This window comes from Chelonoidis abingdonii, chromosome 21 (assembly GCF_003597395.2).
Source record: "Chelonoidis abingdonii isolate Lonesome George chromosome 21, CheloAbing_2.0, whole genome shotgun sequence".
Lineage (NCBI taxonomy): Eukaryota > Metazoa > Chordata > Testudines > Testudinidae > Chelonoidis > Chelonoidis abingdonii.
This window is the reverse complement of record NC_133789.1, coordinates 3,577,102-3,595,943: the sequence shown is the minus strand read 5'-3', so window position 1 is coordinate 3,595,943 and position 18,842 is coordinate 3,577,102. Positions and strand designations below refer to the sequence as shown.

The 18,842-nt window shown below is 57.2% G+C and overlaps 1 protein-coding gene across 1 annotated transcript in view; it reads left to right on the top strand.

The window, feature by feature from the left end:
- The window catches only part of ERBB2 (erb-b2 receptor tyrosine kinase 2), a 38,603-nt gene that overhangs the window by 7,456 nt on the left and 12,305 nt on the right, over nt 1–18,842 (top strand). Inside the window, exons 2-13 of the mRNA XM_032791296.2 lie at nt 10,378–10,529; nt 12,108–12,294; nt 13,257–13,394; nt 13,883–13,951; nt 14,645–14,757; nt 15,059–15,200; nt 15,945–16,061; nt 16,325–16,451; nt 17,145–17,218; nt 17,596–17,686; nt 18,118–18,317; nt 18,631–18,763. Of these exons, the coding sequence (XP_032647187.1) occupies nt 10,378–10,529; nt 12,108–12,294; nt 13,257–13,394; nt 13,883–13,951; nt 14,645–14,757; nt 15,059–15,200; nt 15,945–16,061; nt 16,325–16,451; nt 17,145–17,218; nt 17,596–17,686; nt 18,118–18,317; nt 18,631–18,763 (1,543 nt within the window). The remainder of the gene's footprint in view (nt 1–10,377; nt 10,530–12,107; nt 12,295–13,256; nt 13,395–13,882; nt 13,952–14,644; nt 14,758–15,058; nt 15,201–15,944; nt 16,062–16,324; nt 16,452–17,144; nt 17,219–17,595; nt 17,687–18,117; nt 18,318–18,630; nt 18,764–18,842) is intronic.

The following is an 18,842-nucleotide window of genomic DNA, read 5'->3' as shown; positions in this document are numbered from 1 at the left end:
GCACAACAGAGAGCTGCAGACAATGACATCGAGTTTAGGAGCCCGGGAGCTGGACAGCACATTGGAGCCCCCCAAGGGTATCAAGGAGATGGGTCCAAACTCAGCCCCCGACTCAGCCCCTTTGTGCCAGGCCAGAATGCCTCGCCTTTTGACATTTAGCACAAACCTTTCCCGGGACAAGGGACAGGTCAGGAGCAGGCTGCGCAGACATGTCCTGTGACCCAGAGCAGGCGGGAGGCTGCTGGACGCAGCTGGCTTTACGCACAAGGCATGCCGTTGCTGGGCAGCTGCTTGGCCCCAGGCGAGCTGTCAGTCAGGCTGCATGGGGAGTGATCTGTTTGCTGTCCCAGCCCACAGGCGAAGGCTGGGGAGGGTTGGTAATTTAGCACTGCAGAGGTGGGGTAGGAACAAGGAGATTTAGGAACCTCTCCCTGAAGTAACAGTGTGTCTGTGACAAAGAGAGAGGAGGCAAAACGGCATCTCGCTGAATCTCTGTGCGGATCAGGTTTTTCCAACCTGGATTTAAAGTCCCCAAGCCTGCAGGCTTCCCAGCCCAACCCAGGCTAAATCCCTGATCCCTGCTGCTCAGTCACGTAGCCAATGCTGCCCAAGCTTGGCCCATGCTTTTCAGGAATCTGACAAATGGAATCCTGGCTCCCGTGATCTGTGGCGAGCAGCCAGTGAGCTTCTGCTGTAGGGTCACTGGGCCAAATGCCAGCACTGCTCTTTGGGGTGCATGACAAGGCAGTTTGCTTTTACTGTGAGGGACTTGTGGGGCAGAGAGTGAACCTTGAAGGCTCAACAACTGCTGCCCCTTTCCTTCCTCCCCACCCCCACCTCAGTAGCTAGCAGAGAAATGTTTGCTCCCCCTCGTATTTTTTCCCATAATTCTGCATCCTGAAGAATTAAACAAATCCACAAGGCCACCGAATGGGAGGTGAGAGCAAGGGGGGCAGGGGGTGAGTCAGGACTCCTGGGTTCTATTCCTGGCTCTCCACATGACCTGTTGTGTGACTTTGGGTCAGTCAGGTCATCATTCTGTGCCTCAGTTTCCCTACCTGCCAAATGGTATAACTTCCTTATTCAGCACTTGACGACTACGTGCTGCGCATACCTTAATTTAAGCTTAAATTCATTAAAATGGGGATAATAAGCCTGGCGTCTAGGAGTGTGGAGAAAGTTTGTTCATGTGTACAGGACTTTGAGATGCTCACATGAAAAGCAAAGGGACATGAATATAAAATTCCCCAGTGATCAGTCCTGGGGTTCAATACCCCAGCTGGTGGAAAGTTTGTGGGGCGGGCAGGGGATACCAACCAAGCTGATTGAAGGAAAGGACCAGGCCTAGATGAACTAATCTCTCTTCCTCAGTTGTCACTCCCTGCTCTTCCCATCCGATCCCTTGTATTTGCCAGCCTACATTCTCTCCTGGGGAATCAGGTACGTGTCCATTTTACCTGTGCAAAGTCACCACTTGCCTACACAGTCCAGACTGGGTGGAGGTGGGGTACTGTTTGCAGACCCACTCATGCAACAGTAGATGTGTGTGTGTGCAGGAGGGGGATGCTAGGATAGCTGCAAACCACCCCCCAGGAGACCAAGCGGGACAGACCCAAAGGGTCTTCACTCAGGATAACAGAGGTAGCACAGGGGCAGTGTGGCCCAGGAGTTATTGATTCCCAGCCATCTTGCTTCTGAGGCAGAGTTGCCCCCGTCTCTCCTGGCTGCGAATGGCCCAGGCTGTTTGCTGGCTTGCCTAAGAGGCGCTGTTAATTTGAATCTGCCCTCCGCCCAAGCGCCAGATGAGAGCTCCAGAGTCAGGCCCCCCATTCAGCTGGGCCATGCAGGCCCGAGGCCTACCGCCGTCGGTTGCTAGGAGACTGGCTACCGACATCCAGAGAATGCCTGGCCGTGGGGAGCTGACTTTATTACAGGCCCTCGCGGGCCATTGTCCCCTGTAGAGACCCCGCTGTGGACTGAATGCTGGGAATGAGATGTCCTTAGCACGCCTGCCTCTTTGGGGGGGCGGGTGGGAGAAGCCGAGGAGGAATGGCACGGTGGTGCCACCCCCTGCCATTGTGGGGGCCAACGGAGAGGGTTGCCAGTTTTGGTTGGATGTATTCCTGGAGATTTCATCACAACATAATCTTTAATTAAAGATTAATCTTTAATTCCTGGAGACTCCAGGTCAACCCTCCTAAGGATATCCAGCAACTCAGCTGCTTCCCCATGGGGAAACACATGCCCCCCAAAGAAGTTTTCCCTCTGTACTATCCTCATGGGCCACCCACCCAACTGAGCCTAAGGGAAGACCCTGTTCCTCCAATGAGTTGGTGTAGCCCATTAGTCAGGGTATGGTACAGCTCCCCCCCGTGCCTGATCCACAGAGGATCCGTCTTGCTTAAACTTAGCTCTGGAGGTTCCCTGGGTCAATCGGTGGGGTGTTGGCCAAGATGGTGGCTGTCATAGAAGTGGGACCATATCCTGGATTTGAGCTGGAAGTATGGCGGGGGTCCTGCTCAGAGGAGGACCAGTAACACGCATGCATCAGTGGGTTACACCAGCATCTCTATGGGAATTGGGTCTCTCTGCCCCGTGGACTGTATGCGTCTAGGAAAACATCCCACATTCCAGAACTTCAAACGGGACTTTGCTCTGAGTTTCTGGTCCCTTATTGTCTGTGTGTTTGTTGTACAGAGGCCCTGGCTCATCTTTAAGAAGAAAAATGTTCAATATTTATTATCCTCTTGCAGCTATTTCACCCCAGTTTGGTTCTGATCACTTATAAATGTTGGGGCCCAAAATGGACATGGTGAAGAATCTTGGCTTGCCCCCCAGGTGGCACACACTGCCCTGGGCAAGCAGAGTCAGGGTGATGGCCCGTCGAGCCCCCATGCCCTCCTGACAGGCCTGCGCCACCCTGGCCAAGCGGACAGCAGGCAGCTCACAGTGTATGGTGACAACCGCAGTGACTGCAGGAGGCAGGGCTGGGGGAAGGCTGCGTCAGGGCAGGCGAGGCGGAGGTGTGTAAGGGAGGGGAAGCTTGGCTGCACAACATTGCATCAGTCCTTTGCCTTTTTAAACACGCCCAACCTGAAAAAGCTGTTCCGTCAAAAACGGCAACAGCCTCGGGGTGACCTGCTGCCTCCATCAATCGGGGAGACAGGGTGAGGCAGAGCCTTGGGCGTACTGCCCTGCGAGGAGTCTGTGGTAGCAAGAGGGGCCTCAGGTGGGAGCACTTGTGTCCCTGAGCCACCAGGTCCTGTGTTTCTGTCCCAACCCAGGGATTAACATTGTCTAGAAATCGCCCTGCTCTAGCTCAATCCCAAGGTATGGGCTGGAGACAGGAATTGCAAGAGCCAGTTTTCTGCCCTGTGCTATGCAGGATGTCAGAGTAGACAATCAGGATGGGCCCTTCTGGTTTTAAACTCTGTGAATCTGCCCAAACCAAAGGGGCACCAAGGCCTCTGGTATCTCAACAGAAAGAATGAAGAGCCCCAGCACAGAGACTTATCTCCAGGTCGACTGTTCCCTCACAGATGCAACAGACACCCTCCTGGCTGACACAATGGGGACTGAACTGGAAACTGCCAGCCCTAAAAACAGGAGTTGCTACAGCTAGAGCTAAAGATTCATAACTGTCTAGGGGAAGGTTGTAACAACTCACATCATATCACTTAGAACTCCCTCAATCACAACTTGCTTGGGCAGAAGCTGGGGTACAAGGGTCTCCCCTGTTCCCAGAGCATCCCAGCAGGGAAAGCCACAGGTGAGGTTTCAGGGAGGGATAAACAGACACGCCTCTCTGTTTCTCTCCCTAAATGATCGACTGAATAGCTTAAAATATTGTCCTCCATGCACAGCACGCCTTAAACCTGGGCCCAGAGCTGACTCCTTCCTGGGTTGCAGCCCTGTCTGGTGAGGGGAATGTTTTCTCTCCAGATAAATGGTAACAAGGGGGTAACTAGTAAAATTGCAGTGGTGTGTGAATGCTAGACAGCCTGTTTGCCTTCATAGCTTCCCCCCATCAAGCCCAAGAACCAGACTGACTTGCTGCTACTGACGCTGCTCAGCACAGCAGGTGCAGAGACAGAGATGCTGGGGTGAGCACATTAATGGCCTAAGGGCTGTTTGCTGACCCCAGTGCAATGAGTTTGTTGGGTCTCAGCTGAGTTCCTATCGGGCAAACATCCACCTCACACAAAACCCATCATCCTGTTTGGGATTAATTGACCTATGGCCTCTGTTACCAGAGCGCCTCACAGTCTTTGAATGTATTTGTCTTCACAGCCCCGTGAGGCAAGGCTGTGCTATTATGCCCATTTTATCGATGGGGAAACGGAGGCAAGGAGAGGCTAAGCGACTTGCCCATGGTGAGATAGGAAATTGAGGCCTGGTCTCCTGAGGCCCAGACTAGAATCCTAACCCCAGCATCGTTTCCTCTCATTTCATACAGTGGTGATAGAGATTGTCCCAATGCCCTTCATCCTCCAACTCCCCTCCCCCAGTGATCAGCACAACCTCAGCTGGGGATGTTGGGCAACCGGGTGGGTGTGTATTAAAAGCTGATGCGTGTTCTCAGTGACCCGAACCAGAACTCACAACCCTTTCGGGTCTGATCCCTATGGTTTGGGCCTATCTGCCATTGCCATTCCTTGGAGAAGCAACTGTTCCTAGTTTTGTTTGTCTGGGATGGGTTCTGACCAGCAGCTGTCTTAACAATTGGGTCTTTTTTATCACCCCACTTGGACTCTAGGAGAAAATCCTGCATCCCTCTAGCTCCCCCCGCCCCCTCACTGCACACTTAACGCCAGCCACTGACACAGGGATTTGAGAGCCACCTGGAACATCAGAGTGAGCCACGGGAGTGAGTGTTTCTATGATCTGAGGGACTCTGGGTGTCCCTCTCTGGATGTGATTAGAAATGGAGCCCTCGCGTGCCCCTCCGGTCCGGTGGCTTCCTCTGGAACTGCCTGGGTTTTTTAAACCAGCGTCTGCTGGCTGAGCTTGGGTTACAAAACCCATGTCTCTGATTTCATGAGCTGCAGTTGGACAGAACTTGGGTTTAATTGCTTCAGTGCCTGGTGTGTGTGTGCATGGGGGGTGGGAGTTAAGAAGGATTTGTGCAAAAATAATGTATGTCTGATACTGCACTGGACACAGCCATATCCCGGGCACGACTGCCCCTCCAGCGCTGTGTGCTGCAGTGCCCCATCCGCCAATGGCCCTCCACGCACAGCTTCCTCTCCAGTGCCGCAGCATGCATGCCTAGGGGAAAACATGCTCCTCCATTGCTTCCCTTGCACCCCATCAAAGTCTATCTGTTGCAGTGGAGCACTGACTATTTAGCAGAACTCTGGCAGCAAGGGGGTTAAAGTTACATTGGCCGCTGCCTGTCTGCATTCACCCAGGTATCTGTATGCGTGTTGGAAAGAGAGGGGCTATAGGAACCATTCTATTGCCAACCTCCTCCCTCATGGACCAGGTTTGGAAGTCCGTCATCTGAGAATGAGGATGATGGACAGGCGGATGGTGGGGGAAGAGGGAAAAAGCTTCTCCAGAAGTTCTGATAAATGCTTCAAAGTTTGGATACTTCTCCAAACTTTCCAGGCTTCTGTCTGCAAAATCCAGGCGGAGACTAGGTAGGACAGATTCTGCATCTGTTTTGGTTCCTATCCGGTGACACTCTCCTGCCTCCCAGTATGTCAATGGCACGAGCCTGGAAACAGGTGGAGAGCGAACACAACGGTCTCCCAAAGTGTTTCAACTTCCGTGGGAAGTTGGGGGTTCAGTTTGAGTCTGGGGCCATGCTTCAGTGTGCCGGGTGGTTTCAATCCACATGCGAGCCCTACCCTTGATTATCCAACTCACTAGCCATCAGCATGGCTGTAAGGATTGTTTACCAGGAGCCTTGCAGAGTCAGTTTCCCGCCAGGGAGGCTTATCTGATCAAATGCTAGAGCACCAGTGGCAGCGAGCTGGCGGGAGCAAGGCACCTTTTCTCCCTGCCGGATGACTGATCATGGCATTGCTTTCTCTGGGTGTCTGTCTGCAGGGAGGGACCCTGGGAGGGAAGTACATGCAGCGCAAGGTGCTCTTCCTTTCTGCTGGCCAATCAGAAAAATGAGGTCTTAGATCACCTGCCCTAAGATGTGTTTTACAAGTGGTGTTTCCTTTGTTGGGTGCGCACTGGGGAGCCAATAGGGGCAATGCTATAGGGGGATGTTGGGTGAGGCAGCCAATGCCAGCCCGAGAGTTCTCTTCCCACCGGCATGTGGTCAGGTTTGTAGATGCAGCACCTTTGACTGGCGTTCGTTCTGCCCATGCCAACGCGTCTTATGCTTGTAGGTGTAACCCACGGCCACGCGGTGTGAGGCTCTGTCTCCGTCTAGTGGTGGCTGGGCAGGCAGACGCTCAAGCTAAGATCCAGAGGTCCCTCATCTGATCCCTGAAGCCGACAAACCACCAACGGGGATTGTGTTACATAGAACTGCAGCTCCCTGAACAAGTGTGAACCATAGGCCAGGGCCCGTGAGCCAGACACTTGGGGATTGGAGTCTGTATCCAGATCCCAGTTTCTCCCATGTTTGAGCTTTGATAATAGAGGGGCTAGTTAGTTAGTTAGGATCTGAAACCCCTGCCCCCAAAGTGGGGTACCTTATATTGGCAGGGCGTGGGGGCGCTGTTTAGTTCCATCTTTAGACTGAGAGTTCTCTGGGGAAGGGACTTTCTCTTGCTCTGTGTCTGTGCAGCACCTCGCAGGATAGGGCCCTGATCTCGGCTGAGGCATTACCCCAATACGTGTACCAGTCTCTTTGTTGAACCCCAAGCTGGTTTTGATGGTCTTGTTCTGATTCTGACTGAACCTTCTGCAGTAAGGGAAACTCACAGGGCTGATAAGTGTGTTTCTGGGCAAACAAGAGGTTTGCACAAACACTTGTGAGTTCAGACTCCTTGTTTGACTGGGATCGCACAGTGCACCAATCACAGAATCGTGAGTAGAACCAGGGAATCCTGTACAAAGACTCCTGACACTGACCAGACTCTGCTGCAAACTAATCTGAGTCCACTTGTCATGCAAGCCCTGTAGACCCAGAATCACGTGTTGGTTTTCCAACGACCTTCAGCCACGTGGAGCAACTGCTCCGCAGCAGCACTGTGCTTTTATCCTGGTTTGAAGTGTAGATCTGAACAGGGAACAAAGTTGAGGTGCAGGGTTCCTATCCTGGGCTCTTCTGGAACCTGTTTCACCCCAAAAGACTTAGCTTCCAAACCAGCTAACCTTGGAGGTGTAGTGCCATAGGAGTAACAATCTCCAGTCCCTTCCGACATTCCGCTCAGCGCAACACCCACGAGGACTGGATAGTCGGGCCTGTTTGGAATAGCCTGTTTGTTTATCACCCTGTCTCTTTCCTTTCTCCCCCCTCCCTTCTGGGGGGTTCTTCTAGGGAGCACAGGATAGGAACTTCCTTGGAATGGGAAGGCGGTTCGCTAAGGCTTTTTAGTTTGAACGTGTGCACACCCTTGGTCTCCAGAGCAGCAGATGTGACCAAGCCAGGAGGAGGTGGAGATGCTGCGTGGGTTTGTTTTATTGCGTGTTTCTTCTCTCACTGGGCTGATTTCCTAGCCCAGCTCCACCCCAGCCCTGCTACAGAAGAGGCAGCAAAGCTGAGAGCTTTGACGCCAGCGTAACTGGGTTACGTAATGCCTGGGGCCCTTGGAAACCTGGCTGGCATCCAGCCCGCAGCGGTTCGGGGTGCCCACCCCGTGCTGGCTGTGTGCATCAGGACTGTTTTGTTTGGGGCAGCCGGGATTTTAGGAAACATGGCGCAGGGGTGCTGAGCCGATGCCAATCCAGGGGTGTGCGCACCTGTCCCTTAGCTGCGATTGAAGGATAGTAATAGTGTGGTGCAACCCATCCTAACCACCGCATACCATCCTAGGGAAGTAAAGTGGGGGGCCCCATGGCATAAAAACAGGGCGCATGACAGGAGCCAGGGAATGGATACTCGGGGGTCAGAGGGGAAGGATCTAAACCAAGTGGTTCCCTGTGCCCCTGGGAGGAGCCATGGAGGCCCATCAAATGCTCTGGCCTCGGTTACCCTCAGCGGAGCTAAGGGCTCATGCCCACCAGTGATTCAAGCAGCAACATGGAAACATCCCCCCAGTTTCTGGGGTGGGAGGGGGGAGCAACCTCTCTCCCCACCCCAGCCTGGGAAAGTGAAACTGACTCATCTGGCTGGGCATCCCCAGCAGGGCCAGGAACAAAAGAGCAGGGCCAGTGGACAAGCAGCGTGGCTGGGGAACGGGAACGCTTCAGTCTGACGCCCCTGCGAGCCTGTTCGGACCAGTATGGTCCGGGGTGAAAGGGCAGGGAATGAGACAGGACTCCTGGGAAGGGCGGGGTGTTAATGGTTGGAGCAGGGGTGTTGGTGTTAGTGGTTGGAGCAGGGGACTCGGAAGCTGGCTTTCTGGCTCTGAAGGGCGTGTGATCTCGTTGCTAAAGCTCAGGAGTGGGATCCAGGGCTCCTGCGTTTCTGTTCTCCAGCTGACTGGATGACTTGGGGCGAGTGCTGAATTTCTCCCTCTGTGAAGTGGGGCGGACGGGACTCCCCTGCTCAGGGAGAGAGGAGAGTCACTCAGCCTTCGTGACCAGCAGGAAAGACGCTTTGTGGGCATCTGGATAAAACTCTCCTTGCTGGAGTTCCACGTTGACAGCTTCTGTCTAACATTAATTGACAGGAGCCTTTTGTTAGCTGATCACAATGGTGGGGGTGAGAGGTCCTGACACGCAGAAGCCATCAATCCATTTGGCCTCCCACCAGGGCCTCCCCCACTCACGAGGAGCTTTTATCTGAGGCAGTGAGGGGGTTGAGAATGGGGGCTGGGACCAAACAAATTGCTCATTTACAGGGTTGTGGCTAAACCCCATTGTTCTGCCTTGTGGTGGGGAGAAGTCATACAGGAAGCCCATAGGAAGCTGTTGAAAGTCCTCCCGAGATAAATGGATGTTACTTTAGTCCATGGCATTTCCTGTGGAAAGTGACACTTCCTAAACACGTCCGGCGTCCAGACCGTGTGGGGAGTGAGTCCGTGACCCAGAGGGTATTAATGCCGGCCTCACTACGCTTCCAGAAGTTGGGGGCGGGGGGCTTCCAGTGACAGGAAATCCTGAACTGTCCCCAGAGCTGAGGGGGTTTAAACTTGGCTTGGATACTGAGCCTCAGTAGCCAACCGGGTGGGCCTCTCTCCCTCTCTGTTGGATTTCTAGAGATCAGCAGGGTTTGTAACAAACGTGGCACAGTGCACGGCTGTGCAGCGCTCCTCACAATCCTCCTGCAACTTCGAACCTGCTTTGCATCCGCTCCAACCACTTCAAGATAAAAATAAACCAGGCACTTCGCCCAGATGCTCCATTGCACCGATTCTCGTCAGACCCTTCCTCTCTGGCACAAGTCCTGGCACAATCAACAGTTTCTCGACTCTCTGCTTTAAACCCAGCTTGACTCTGGCAAACGCCAGCGAAAGGATTTTTGGGGGAGGGAGTGGGGTGCTTGTAAATTCCTTTTTTGTAATCTCTCCCGCGGGGTTTCTGCCAGGCTTTAGACAGCCGCTGCCTGATTTACAGCCACTCCGCAGTGGTTGGGTGTATGGGCAACCTTTGAAATGGTTAATGGGAACTTGCCTACAGATGGGCAGGTTCTGACCAAAGTGGGCTTCAGGAGGCAATAGAAAAGTCTGGGGATTTGCAGGAGGCTGTGTTTAAAAACACCACTCCAGGCGCTTTTATCTGTTGAGACCTGAGTTCAGGGCCCTGTGTTTTCCTTGCAGCCGCTGATGCGTAATAATCCCCTGTGGGTCTGTTTTGTGTATTTATGGGAGCATCTAGGGGGCATAGTTGATTAGGGCTAAAGTGACAGGTGCTGCACCCCCATGTGCTAACAGAATCTCAGCCCCAGGAATTTACGATCATTTTACAGGTGGGGAACTGAGGCCCAGAGGCACACGATGGCTGGGCTTTCTACAGAGCTCAGCAAGCCCTTTGGAAAACCTGCCCTAAATGGCAACTGAGCTCTGCTGCAAATCTGGCCCCATAGGCATGAGAACTAGGGGCCGCGCCGCCCTTCCTCTCTCTTGCTCTGCAGAAGGGCCAAGCACTCACTAGCTCTCCAGTGACAGCTCTGTGCCCTGGGGGAAATGCCTGTGGGTGGGGGCTGGGCCCCGTTTAGCTAAACGCCCACAGCTGGGGTGGAGCAGCCTTTAGCGAAACGGTGCCGAGTGTCTCTCCGAATAGCATCCATCGTCCCTGCCCCTGTCCAAAGCTCTGACCCCCACCCCCACCCAGCCTCACTGGCTTTTCCTTTCCACCCCTCTGCAGTCTGCACGGGCACTGACATGAAGCTGCTGCGTCCCTCCAGCCCAGAAAACCACTACGCTACCCTCAGCCGCCTCTACCAGGACTGCCAGGTGGTGCAGGGCAACCTGGAGATCACCTACCTGGGGCCAGACGCCGACATGTCCTTCCTCAAGGTGAGCAACTCGGTGGGGATGGGGGGAGCCTTGACCCTGAGCTCAGCATCGTCCCTTCAGCCCTCCTGCAGCGGGACGCTCGCTAACATAGCGACCCTTGCTGTCAGGTCATGGCATTGCAGGGCCCTTGCCTCTCCCGCCCCCAGCTGATCATCTCTTTGGCCTTGCGATGGCCTGTTTCTGTCCACGTCTCACCCCTCTCACGCTACCCCCCAGCCCATCCTCAGGGCTCATTCCTTAGCCCCACCCTGGGCTGGCCAGGCCTTGTGTTGGGCTGGTCGGGGAACCCTCCACTCTGGGTTCTGGCCCATGGATCACTTGCTACCTCCAAGCCCTGTGCTGCTTGCCTGTGGCTAGTAGAGCCCTTCCTCTAGTTCCTTCCATCTCATTCCTCCTCTGGATGCCAACCCAGAGGGCTTCCAGGGCCCACTGCAGAGAATAATTGCATCTTGGCGCTTCCCAGAGAGCCAGCACCCCCTTACTCCTCTCCCGGGCTGAGTTTTCGCTCTCTGTGCAGCCCGCCCTGACCCTATCACAGCGGGGGTCACTCCGGGTAAGGAAGCCAGCAGATCAGGCTCAGCTGGGGGATAGTTGCTTCTCACAGGCAAGGCTGAGCCCAGCTCTCCTTAGAGGGCAGCCAGTCTGGGATGTGACTCTCTCCAAGGAGACACTGGGGTCTGTCCCTGCAGGGGATAACATACAGTAGCAACCACCTTCAGGTGGGCATTGACCGCCAGTCCTTCAGCCCTAAATGCAACATCCTTTATGGCTGGAGCTAAAGGAGTAACTCCCCTCGCCAGTGGCTGTAGTAGATTCTTATCTGGGTGACACAGGCCTCACACTCACCTGCCTGTAAGGAACCACAGGGCAGCATCTTGACAAGTCTCCTCAGCCAGCGGGAGCTGTTCCAGCTCAGCTCATGAAGTCTTTGCCTGGGGACCCAGATTCTGTTCCTGCTACTGCCAGTTTCCCAGGGGTGAGGTTACCCCTTGTCCCCTGCTTATTGAGGGTGGAGCACACGCGCATGGCTGGGAGGTCTGGAGAGCGGGGAGTACCTGCCGAGGCACTGGGCTCACTCTTGGCTCTTTCCTCCTCTGGTTAAAAGACCAGGCGTTCTCAGTGGGCTGGTCCTGGCAGAGTCTGGGGATCCAGAAAGAACAAGGGGCAGGGCGAGGCGGGGGGAGGGGGGGGCTACGAACCGCAATCCTCGCGTCTGGAGGCATCTTTCCAGCCCAGCCCAGAGTCAGGGAGCTGAGAGGCTTGTCTGCCTCAGGGGAGGGAAGATCTCCGGCTCTCCCCACAGAAAGTCGTCTCCATCTTCCCAGTGCTTGCTGCGTTCCCCTGGGCGCTCTGACCCCATGAAAGTGCCTGTGCCTGAAGTGCTCCTGCCTCTGCCAAGGTTGGCCTGTGGTCATGGGCAGAGACGTCGGGGTTGTCCTTTAGCTCAGGCAGTAGCAGCTCCTGTGCTTAGCTCCAGGGCTCGTAGGTTCTGCTTCCACTGACGGCCCCGCCCAGAGGCTATTGCCTCAGCCTGATGGGTGCTCAGCCTCCTCCTGATTCTGCTCTCTGCCCATCTAGGATATCAAGGAGGTCCAGGGCTACGTGCTGATTGCGCAGAACCAAGTGAGCCGCGTGCAGCTGGAGAGCCTGCGCATCATCCGGGGCACTCAGCTCTATGAGGAGAAATACGCGCTGGCCGTTCTCGCCAACTCCGACCCCACTGGGACAGTGGGGCTGCAGGAGCTGGGCATGAGGCATCTGACAGGTGGGGAGGCTGGCTCCTGAGCCAGTTGTGGGGCCCGGGCTCATCCCAATGAGCACGCAGAATTAGGGGGGATGCACCAGGGACCTCTTTAGAAGAGCTGATTGTCACTGAACCACTAGGCCAGAGCAAAGCAGTGGCCTGTCTAGTGCAATCTCTCTACCTTGTTGGACCGGTGATCCCTGTAGCCTGGTATTCAGGCCTCCATGCTGTGCCCAACCAGACCCCTGCTCCATGCGGTCTGGCATCCCCCTCGCTGCACCGGATCAGACCCCTGCTCCATGCGGTCTGGCATCCCCCTCGCTGCACCGGATCAGACCCCTGCTCCATGCGGTCTGGCATCTCCCTCGCTGCACCGGATCAGACCCCTGCTCCATGCGGTCTGGCATCCCCTCGCTGCACCGGATCAGACCCCTCCTCCATGTGGTCTGGCATCCCCTGTGCTGCACCGGATCAGACTAGTGCCTGGTAATCCTGACCTCCCAGCCATACCAGTTCAGACCAGCAGGCCCAACCAGTCACACATCCCCCTTTCTCTGAGCATGGCCAGTACCAGATGCACAAGGCTCCTAGCGATGCAGTAGCCCAGCACTGGGCTTGGTGGGGGGAGATTCTTCCTGGCCCCCATGAGAGCTGACTGGTGCCCTGGAGCATGAGGATTGACAGCCCTCACCGGCCGTGCTGCTGCAGATGAAGCTGTCAAGATCAAAGGCCTTTCTGAGCATCCCTCAGCGCTTTGCCTGGCTAATGTCATTTCAAATAAGCTTGCGGCCCCCTCGACTGGGGGCTGGATTCCCCAGCTGCCAGGAGAATGTCACGTGGCTGGGTCATGTGGGAGCACCGGGGTTGGCCGGGCTGGGTCACCTGCTGGCCCATCGCCCAGTCTCCCTCAGTGGCCATGCGGGTGGGAGGCCTGTAGCTGTCCCTGCTGCTCTGCTTACTGTCCTGTCCTCCTCCCGCTCCAGAGATCCTGAAGGGAGGGGTGCACATCGAGGGCAACCCCCAGCTGTGTTTCCAGGAGACGATCCTGTGGGGCGACATCTTCCACAAACACAACGACCTGGCCCTGCACCAGCAGATCAACAGCAGCAGGGAGAGGACATGTACGTGCCCGGGTGGGGTCCCTCCACGTGCGACCCGGCTCCCAGGGAGGGAGGGAGGGATCGTCCGCCTCCTTGGCGGGGGTGACAAGATGCCCAGCGTGTCGGACCTGGCCTGTCCCATCTAGCGCCGGCCTGCGGGCGAGTTCGTGGGGCTCCAGCTCTGGAGAGGAGATGTGGGACTCTCCTGTGCCAGGTGCCAGGGGTGGGGCCTCTGCACCCTTCAGGAACCGAGCCTGGCACACCCCAATAGGCTGGTTTATGACTCCCACAGGCTTGACACTCAGCCACTCACAGTTGAGCCTCCCCCACCTGCCCCACAGTCCTTTGCTCCAGAGGATCCTGCACCCCAGCTGGCTGCTCAATGAGCCTGGGCAGGGGGTTGCCATGCCTGGGGGAGGAGGGCAAGGCAGAAGCATGCTGCATCTTTCTCCCAGGGCAGAGTCTCGGGCATCCTCTAACGCCCTCGGTCTCCTCTCCATCCCGTCCAGGTGCTGACTGCCGACGCTTCTGTTCCCAAGGGCACTGCTGGGGGGAAGGGCCGCAGTACTGCCAGACACGTGAGCACTGGGCACGGGGGGAGAGGCTGTGCTGGACTCAGGTCTCCGCCCATGGCCTGCAGGGGCACATGGGGCTAGCTCGCCCTCCATGCAAATAGGGCATGGACCCTGCAAAGCCTGGCTGGGCTGGGGGCACCGTGCCAAGCAGGGCCCGATTGGAATACTCAGTGGCGGTCCGGAGCTTTGGCGGCACTTTGGCAGAGGGGGTCTGCTCCAGGTCTTCCGCAGCACCGAAGGACCCCCTGCCACTGAAATGCCGCCAAAACCCCCCGGAGTGGACCCCCCGCCACTGAAATGCTGCCGAAGACCCCCGGAGCTGGGCCCCCTTAGTCCCCCTTAGTTCCCCCGGAGCTGTGTTGCCGGGAGGTGAAGCAAGCATGTTGGTGCCCAGGAGAACTGTGTGACTTTCTAACCCTGCCACGAGCGAGGGGTGGGGCAGGTGCCGGGGGAGGATGGCAGAGGTGTGGCTACGCGGTTGGTGGAGATGCACGTTGGGGAAACGCAGGCTGTGGCTGGGGGGTGGAGAAAGGAGGCACAGACACAGGAGTGGGGCGGGATGAGGAGGAAATGGATCCATTGAACACGGGAGATTTCAGGATGCGCAGAGCCCCCCAGATGCCAAGAGCCTGTCACACGGCCACAGCCAAACATCCAGGTCCTCATGGTTCCTCCCCACTTCTCTCTCTGCCCCAGTGACCCAAAGCATCTGCGACGGGTGCCCCAGGTGCAAGGGCATGAAGCCCACGGACTGCTGCCACGAGCAGTGCGCGGCGGGCTGCACTGGGCCCAAGCACTCGGACTGCCTGGTAAGTGCCAGCCCCCGCCCCAGCACCATCCGTGGGTGTGACCGTGGCCGAGGGGTTAGCACAGTGGATGGTGTGGGGGGGGAGGGGTTAGCGTGGTGGGAGTGGGAGGGTGGCAGGTGGGGGCATGAGGGGGCAGGCGCGGTGGGGATGGCTGGAGCAGTGGATTGGTGCAGAGAGACTCGCGTGGGGGATGGAATGGGGAGGTTGGTTGGAGCTGGTGGAGTTGGCATAGAGGGGGTTAGGGACTGGTGCAGGGGGGTGTCCCAGCTGCTCACACTCTGGCTGGCTGGCTCCCCCCCAGGCCTGCCTGCACGTCAACCGCAGCGGGATCTGCGAGCTGCACTGCCCACCCCTCTTTATCTACAACTCGGACATATTCCAGTCGGTGCCCAACCGGGACGGGCGCTACACCTTCGGAGCCAGCTGTGTCAGGAAGTGCCCCTGTAAGCCCCCTTCCTCCGAGGGGTCCCGGGGGGTGGGCTCTGTGGGGTGCCCCACTTCCTCCCAGCTGTGTATGCTGGGCTTTGGCCATGCACCCTAGCCCCATGGAGAGACCCCCAGGGCAACCCCCCCCAGGGCTCCATTTGCAAAGTGCCCCCTGCTGGCAGGGCAGGACGGTGGGAGGGGCTTCTACTGGCACTTCCCAAAGTTGGGTCTGGCTCCCAGGGGGCCACAAACTCCTGGAGCCCAAAGCCCATAGCCCTCCCCCGCTCCAAAACCCCCACAACACACAATGCAATTCCCGTTAACTGAGCAGCCACATTGCAAACGAAGCCCTTCGTGTTGGAATGCAGCAGCCGAGGGGTTAATGGGGAGGGAGCTAAAGCAAGGGGGTTTTACTCTTAGCTGCAGGAGGGTGGGGGTGGGGCCATTTCCCCTCCCCCAGCCCAGGGTCAGAGTCTGGGATCCAAGCTCGGTGACCAAAGTGAAGTCCCCAGATCAGACCCAGGCTCTGTGTGAGCTGGGCAGACTCATGTATCTCGTCACTGTAGCTCTGGATGCCTCCTGCTCCTGGTGCCACTTATCCCCCTGGCGAATAGAGACCGAGCCCCAGAGGGGTGAAGGGATTTGCCCAAGGTCCCATAGGCAGTCGGTGGCAAAGCAGGGAATGGACGGAAAGTCTGAGTCACAGGCTAATGCCCTAACCACAGGGCCATCTTTCCTCTCCATGTCTCCCCCTCCCACAGACAATTACCTGGCCACGGAGGTGGGCTCCTGCACGCTGGTGTGTCCCCAGGACAACCAGGAGGTGAGCACGGACAGTGTGCAGAAGTGTGAGAAGTGCAGCAAGCCCTGCCCGGAAGGTAATGTTCCCCTATCCCCTGTGCCCCGCCCTGGGGAGCCCCTCTCCCGGAGGGACCAGGGGAGGCACATCAAGCAGTTTAGGAGCATGGGATTCTTTGGATTTGAGGAGAGGGAACCGCGTGAAGGTCTGGGGGGCTGCAAGGGTGTCTCCATTCTGAGGCTTGATGGGTGGAATGGAAGCACATGGGTGGTCAGTGCAGGGTTATTCCACACCAGGATTCCCTCCCAACCCCTCTTAGCCCCCCGCCCTGCTCTCTCCTAGGCTGCTATGGGTTGGGCGTGGATTTCTTGAAGGGCGTCCGAGCCGTCAACTCCTCCAACATCCAGCACTTTGCCCACTGCACCAAGATCTTTGGCAGCCTGGCCTTCCTGCCCGAGACCTTCACGGGGTGAGTAGCGGTGCCAGGTGCCCCCATCTCCACTGCCAGTTGTCCAGCCCAGACAAGCTCAGCACAGCTCCTGCTGGCTTGCTCCAGGGGAGTTACTGGCCCTGTGGGTAGGAGGGGCCCAGTTCTGGTCTCGTATGTCCTGGGTGAAGGAGGTGCGTGTGTGGCATGTTGGAGCACTGTGGGGGCGGGGGGAGGGGGCACCAGGAGCTTGCTAACTCCTGCTCAGCTATCTGGCCACCAGGGGAGTCTCTTCTCCAAAGCCCAGGCCCTTAATGCATGAGCCAAAGGGGAATCGCCATTATCAGTGTAGGGCCTATGCCACACAGTTGAATGGTTCTGATTCTATCCAGGAGGAGGCAGCAGTGCACACCCCAGCCAGTCCATTACAGTCCTGTCTAGGTCAGGCCTTTTTGGAAACTGAAACCTCCCTTGGGCTTAGTCTTGCAGGCCCGAGGCGAGTGTGCATGTGAGTGGGTCACGGGGCATGAAGCGGATGTGAGCAGGGGCTCCCCCCCCAGAGCATCCGTTTTCTCTTCCAAAATCCAGCTGGGCCTCGCAGAGATTGTAGCCCATCAGGCCAGGCAGCACCTGCGACTGCGTGGCTGCAGGGTAGCCACTGCCTCCCATGTCCATGGTCCCAAGGGCTTACACCTCTAAGGATCCCCCTCCCCAACCATGTTCCTTCTAAAACAGGGATCCCGCCACCAACACTGCACCCTTGAAGCCAGAGCAGCTCAAGAGCTTCGGGAGCCTGGAGGAGCTGACAGGTGGGTGAGGACTGCTTAGCGCCCGGGCTCACTCATCCACGTCTCTGGCCGGTGCCCACCGAGAGCATGATGCAGCCTCCATCTGTGATGTGCAAATGACTCCTGTTTCCATTTCGCTCGCTTGCAAAGTCACTGGACGGGGCTCAGCAGCAAAGCCACCCCAGGGGCCTCCTAGCAGTGGGGCCTTGGCTAAAGGTCACACGCTCCTGCCCTAGAAACTTAAGCCACCTTGCTTAGCATGGGGGGGCGCCCATAGGAGGCAGGCCTGGGCCCTGCACCTCTCAGTCACTGAGGAGTTTGGGAACCTACCCACCACCAGCTGGTGGGAGGCCGCTGCTCGCATGAATAAGGACACACCTTCCTGCTCCATTTCACAGGCTTCTTATACATCGAGTCCTGGCCTGAGACCTTCCCAGACCTGAGCATCTTTCAGAACCTCCGGATCATCCGAGGCCGAGTGCTTCACAAGTGAGCAGCAGAGACATGGGGTGGGAAGGAACAGGCCCTAGGACGGGATCTGGAGAACGGATGGGCCTCGCAAGCCTTGTGAAAGCAGTTGGGGATGTGCCCAGTTCTCTTGGTCACTGGAGGGGCTGTGGTACTAGCCAGTCCTCCGATCCTCCCCAAGAGCAGTGGTAATGGGGCCTTTCAGGGTGGAAGCCTGGAGATGAACCCAGTGGCTGGAATTTGCCAGACGTGGAATGAGCTTGGTGTATCTCTGCCCAGATGCCAGCTCACAAAAGCCACCCTCACGGTTTGTGGTTTAGAGAGAGCACGTGGGAGGGTGTGACCCAGATCCAGAGCCCCTCAGAGTGTGGGGCTGGCAGGGACCCTCTAAGTCCTGTTTCATTGTCCTTCCCCTCCTGGCTCACCCCGTGCCTGTCAACGTCTCTCTGCAGCGGTGCCTACTCCCTGACGCTGCAGAACCTGTCCATCGTCTCACTGGGCCTGCGCTCCTTGCAGGAGATCAGCAGCGGGATGGTGCTGGTCCACCAGAACCCCAACCTCTGCTTCCTCCAGAAGGTGCCCTGGAAAGCCATCTTCAGGAACCGGCGCCAGACGCTGTTCCAGACTAACAACAAGCCTGTGGAGCAGTGTGGTAAGGGGTGGGGGCCTCTGCCAGGGCTCTGTCCGGCTCTCTGCCCCACCCAGGGACTCCTCCTATGCCCAACTCACCTGGGCTTTGAGTGGCACTGCCGTGTTAGCTGGGTGCCAATGGATGCTCTCCAGTGCCACGTAGTACCATGTGTCCCTGGCTGTCACGCTGATACCAAATTCCGCACTGACATCCATGGCTGGCCTGTGCCTGGTGGAGTCTGCGTTCCCCTGGGAAAGGCCACTGGTCTGGCTGCCCCAGGGGACGGCGGGGACAGGCTGGGCTCCAAGTGCTAATTGTGGCATCCTCCCCTCAGAGAACGAGGGGCTGGTGTGCTTCCACCTCTGCGCCAAGGGGCAGTGCTGGGGGCCGGGCCCAACACAGTGCTTGGCCTGCGAGCAGTTCCTGCGTGGACAGGAGTGTGTGGAGTCCTGCAACCTTCTGGACGGGTAAGCGGGGGGGGCTCATTGCATGTCTGTGCGCGGCAAGCCTCCTGGGGGGATCCATGTGAGAGGGAGAAGGGGGAGG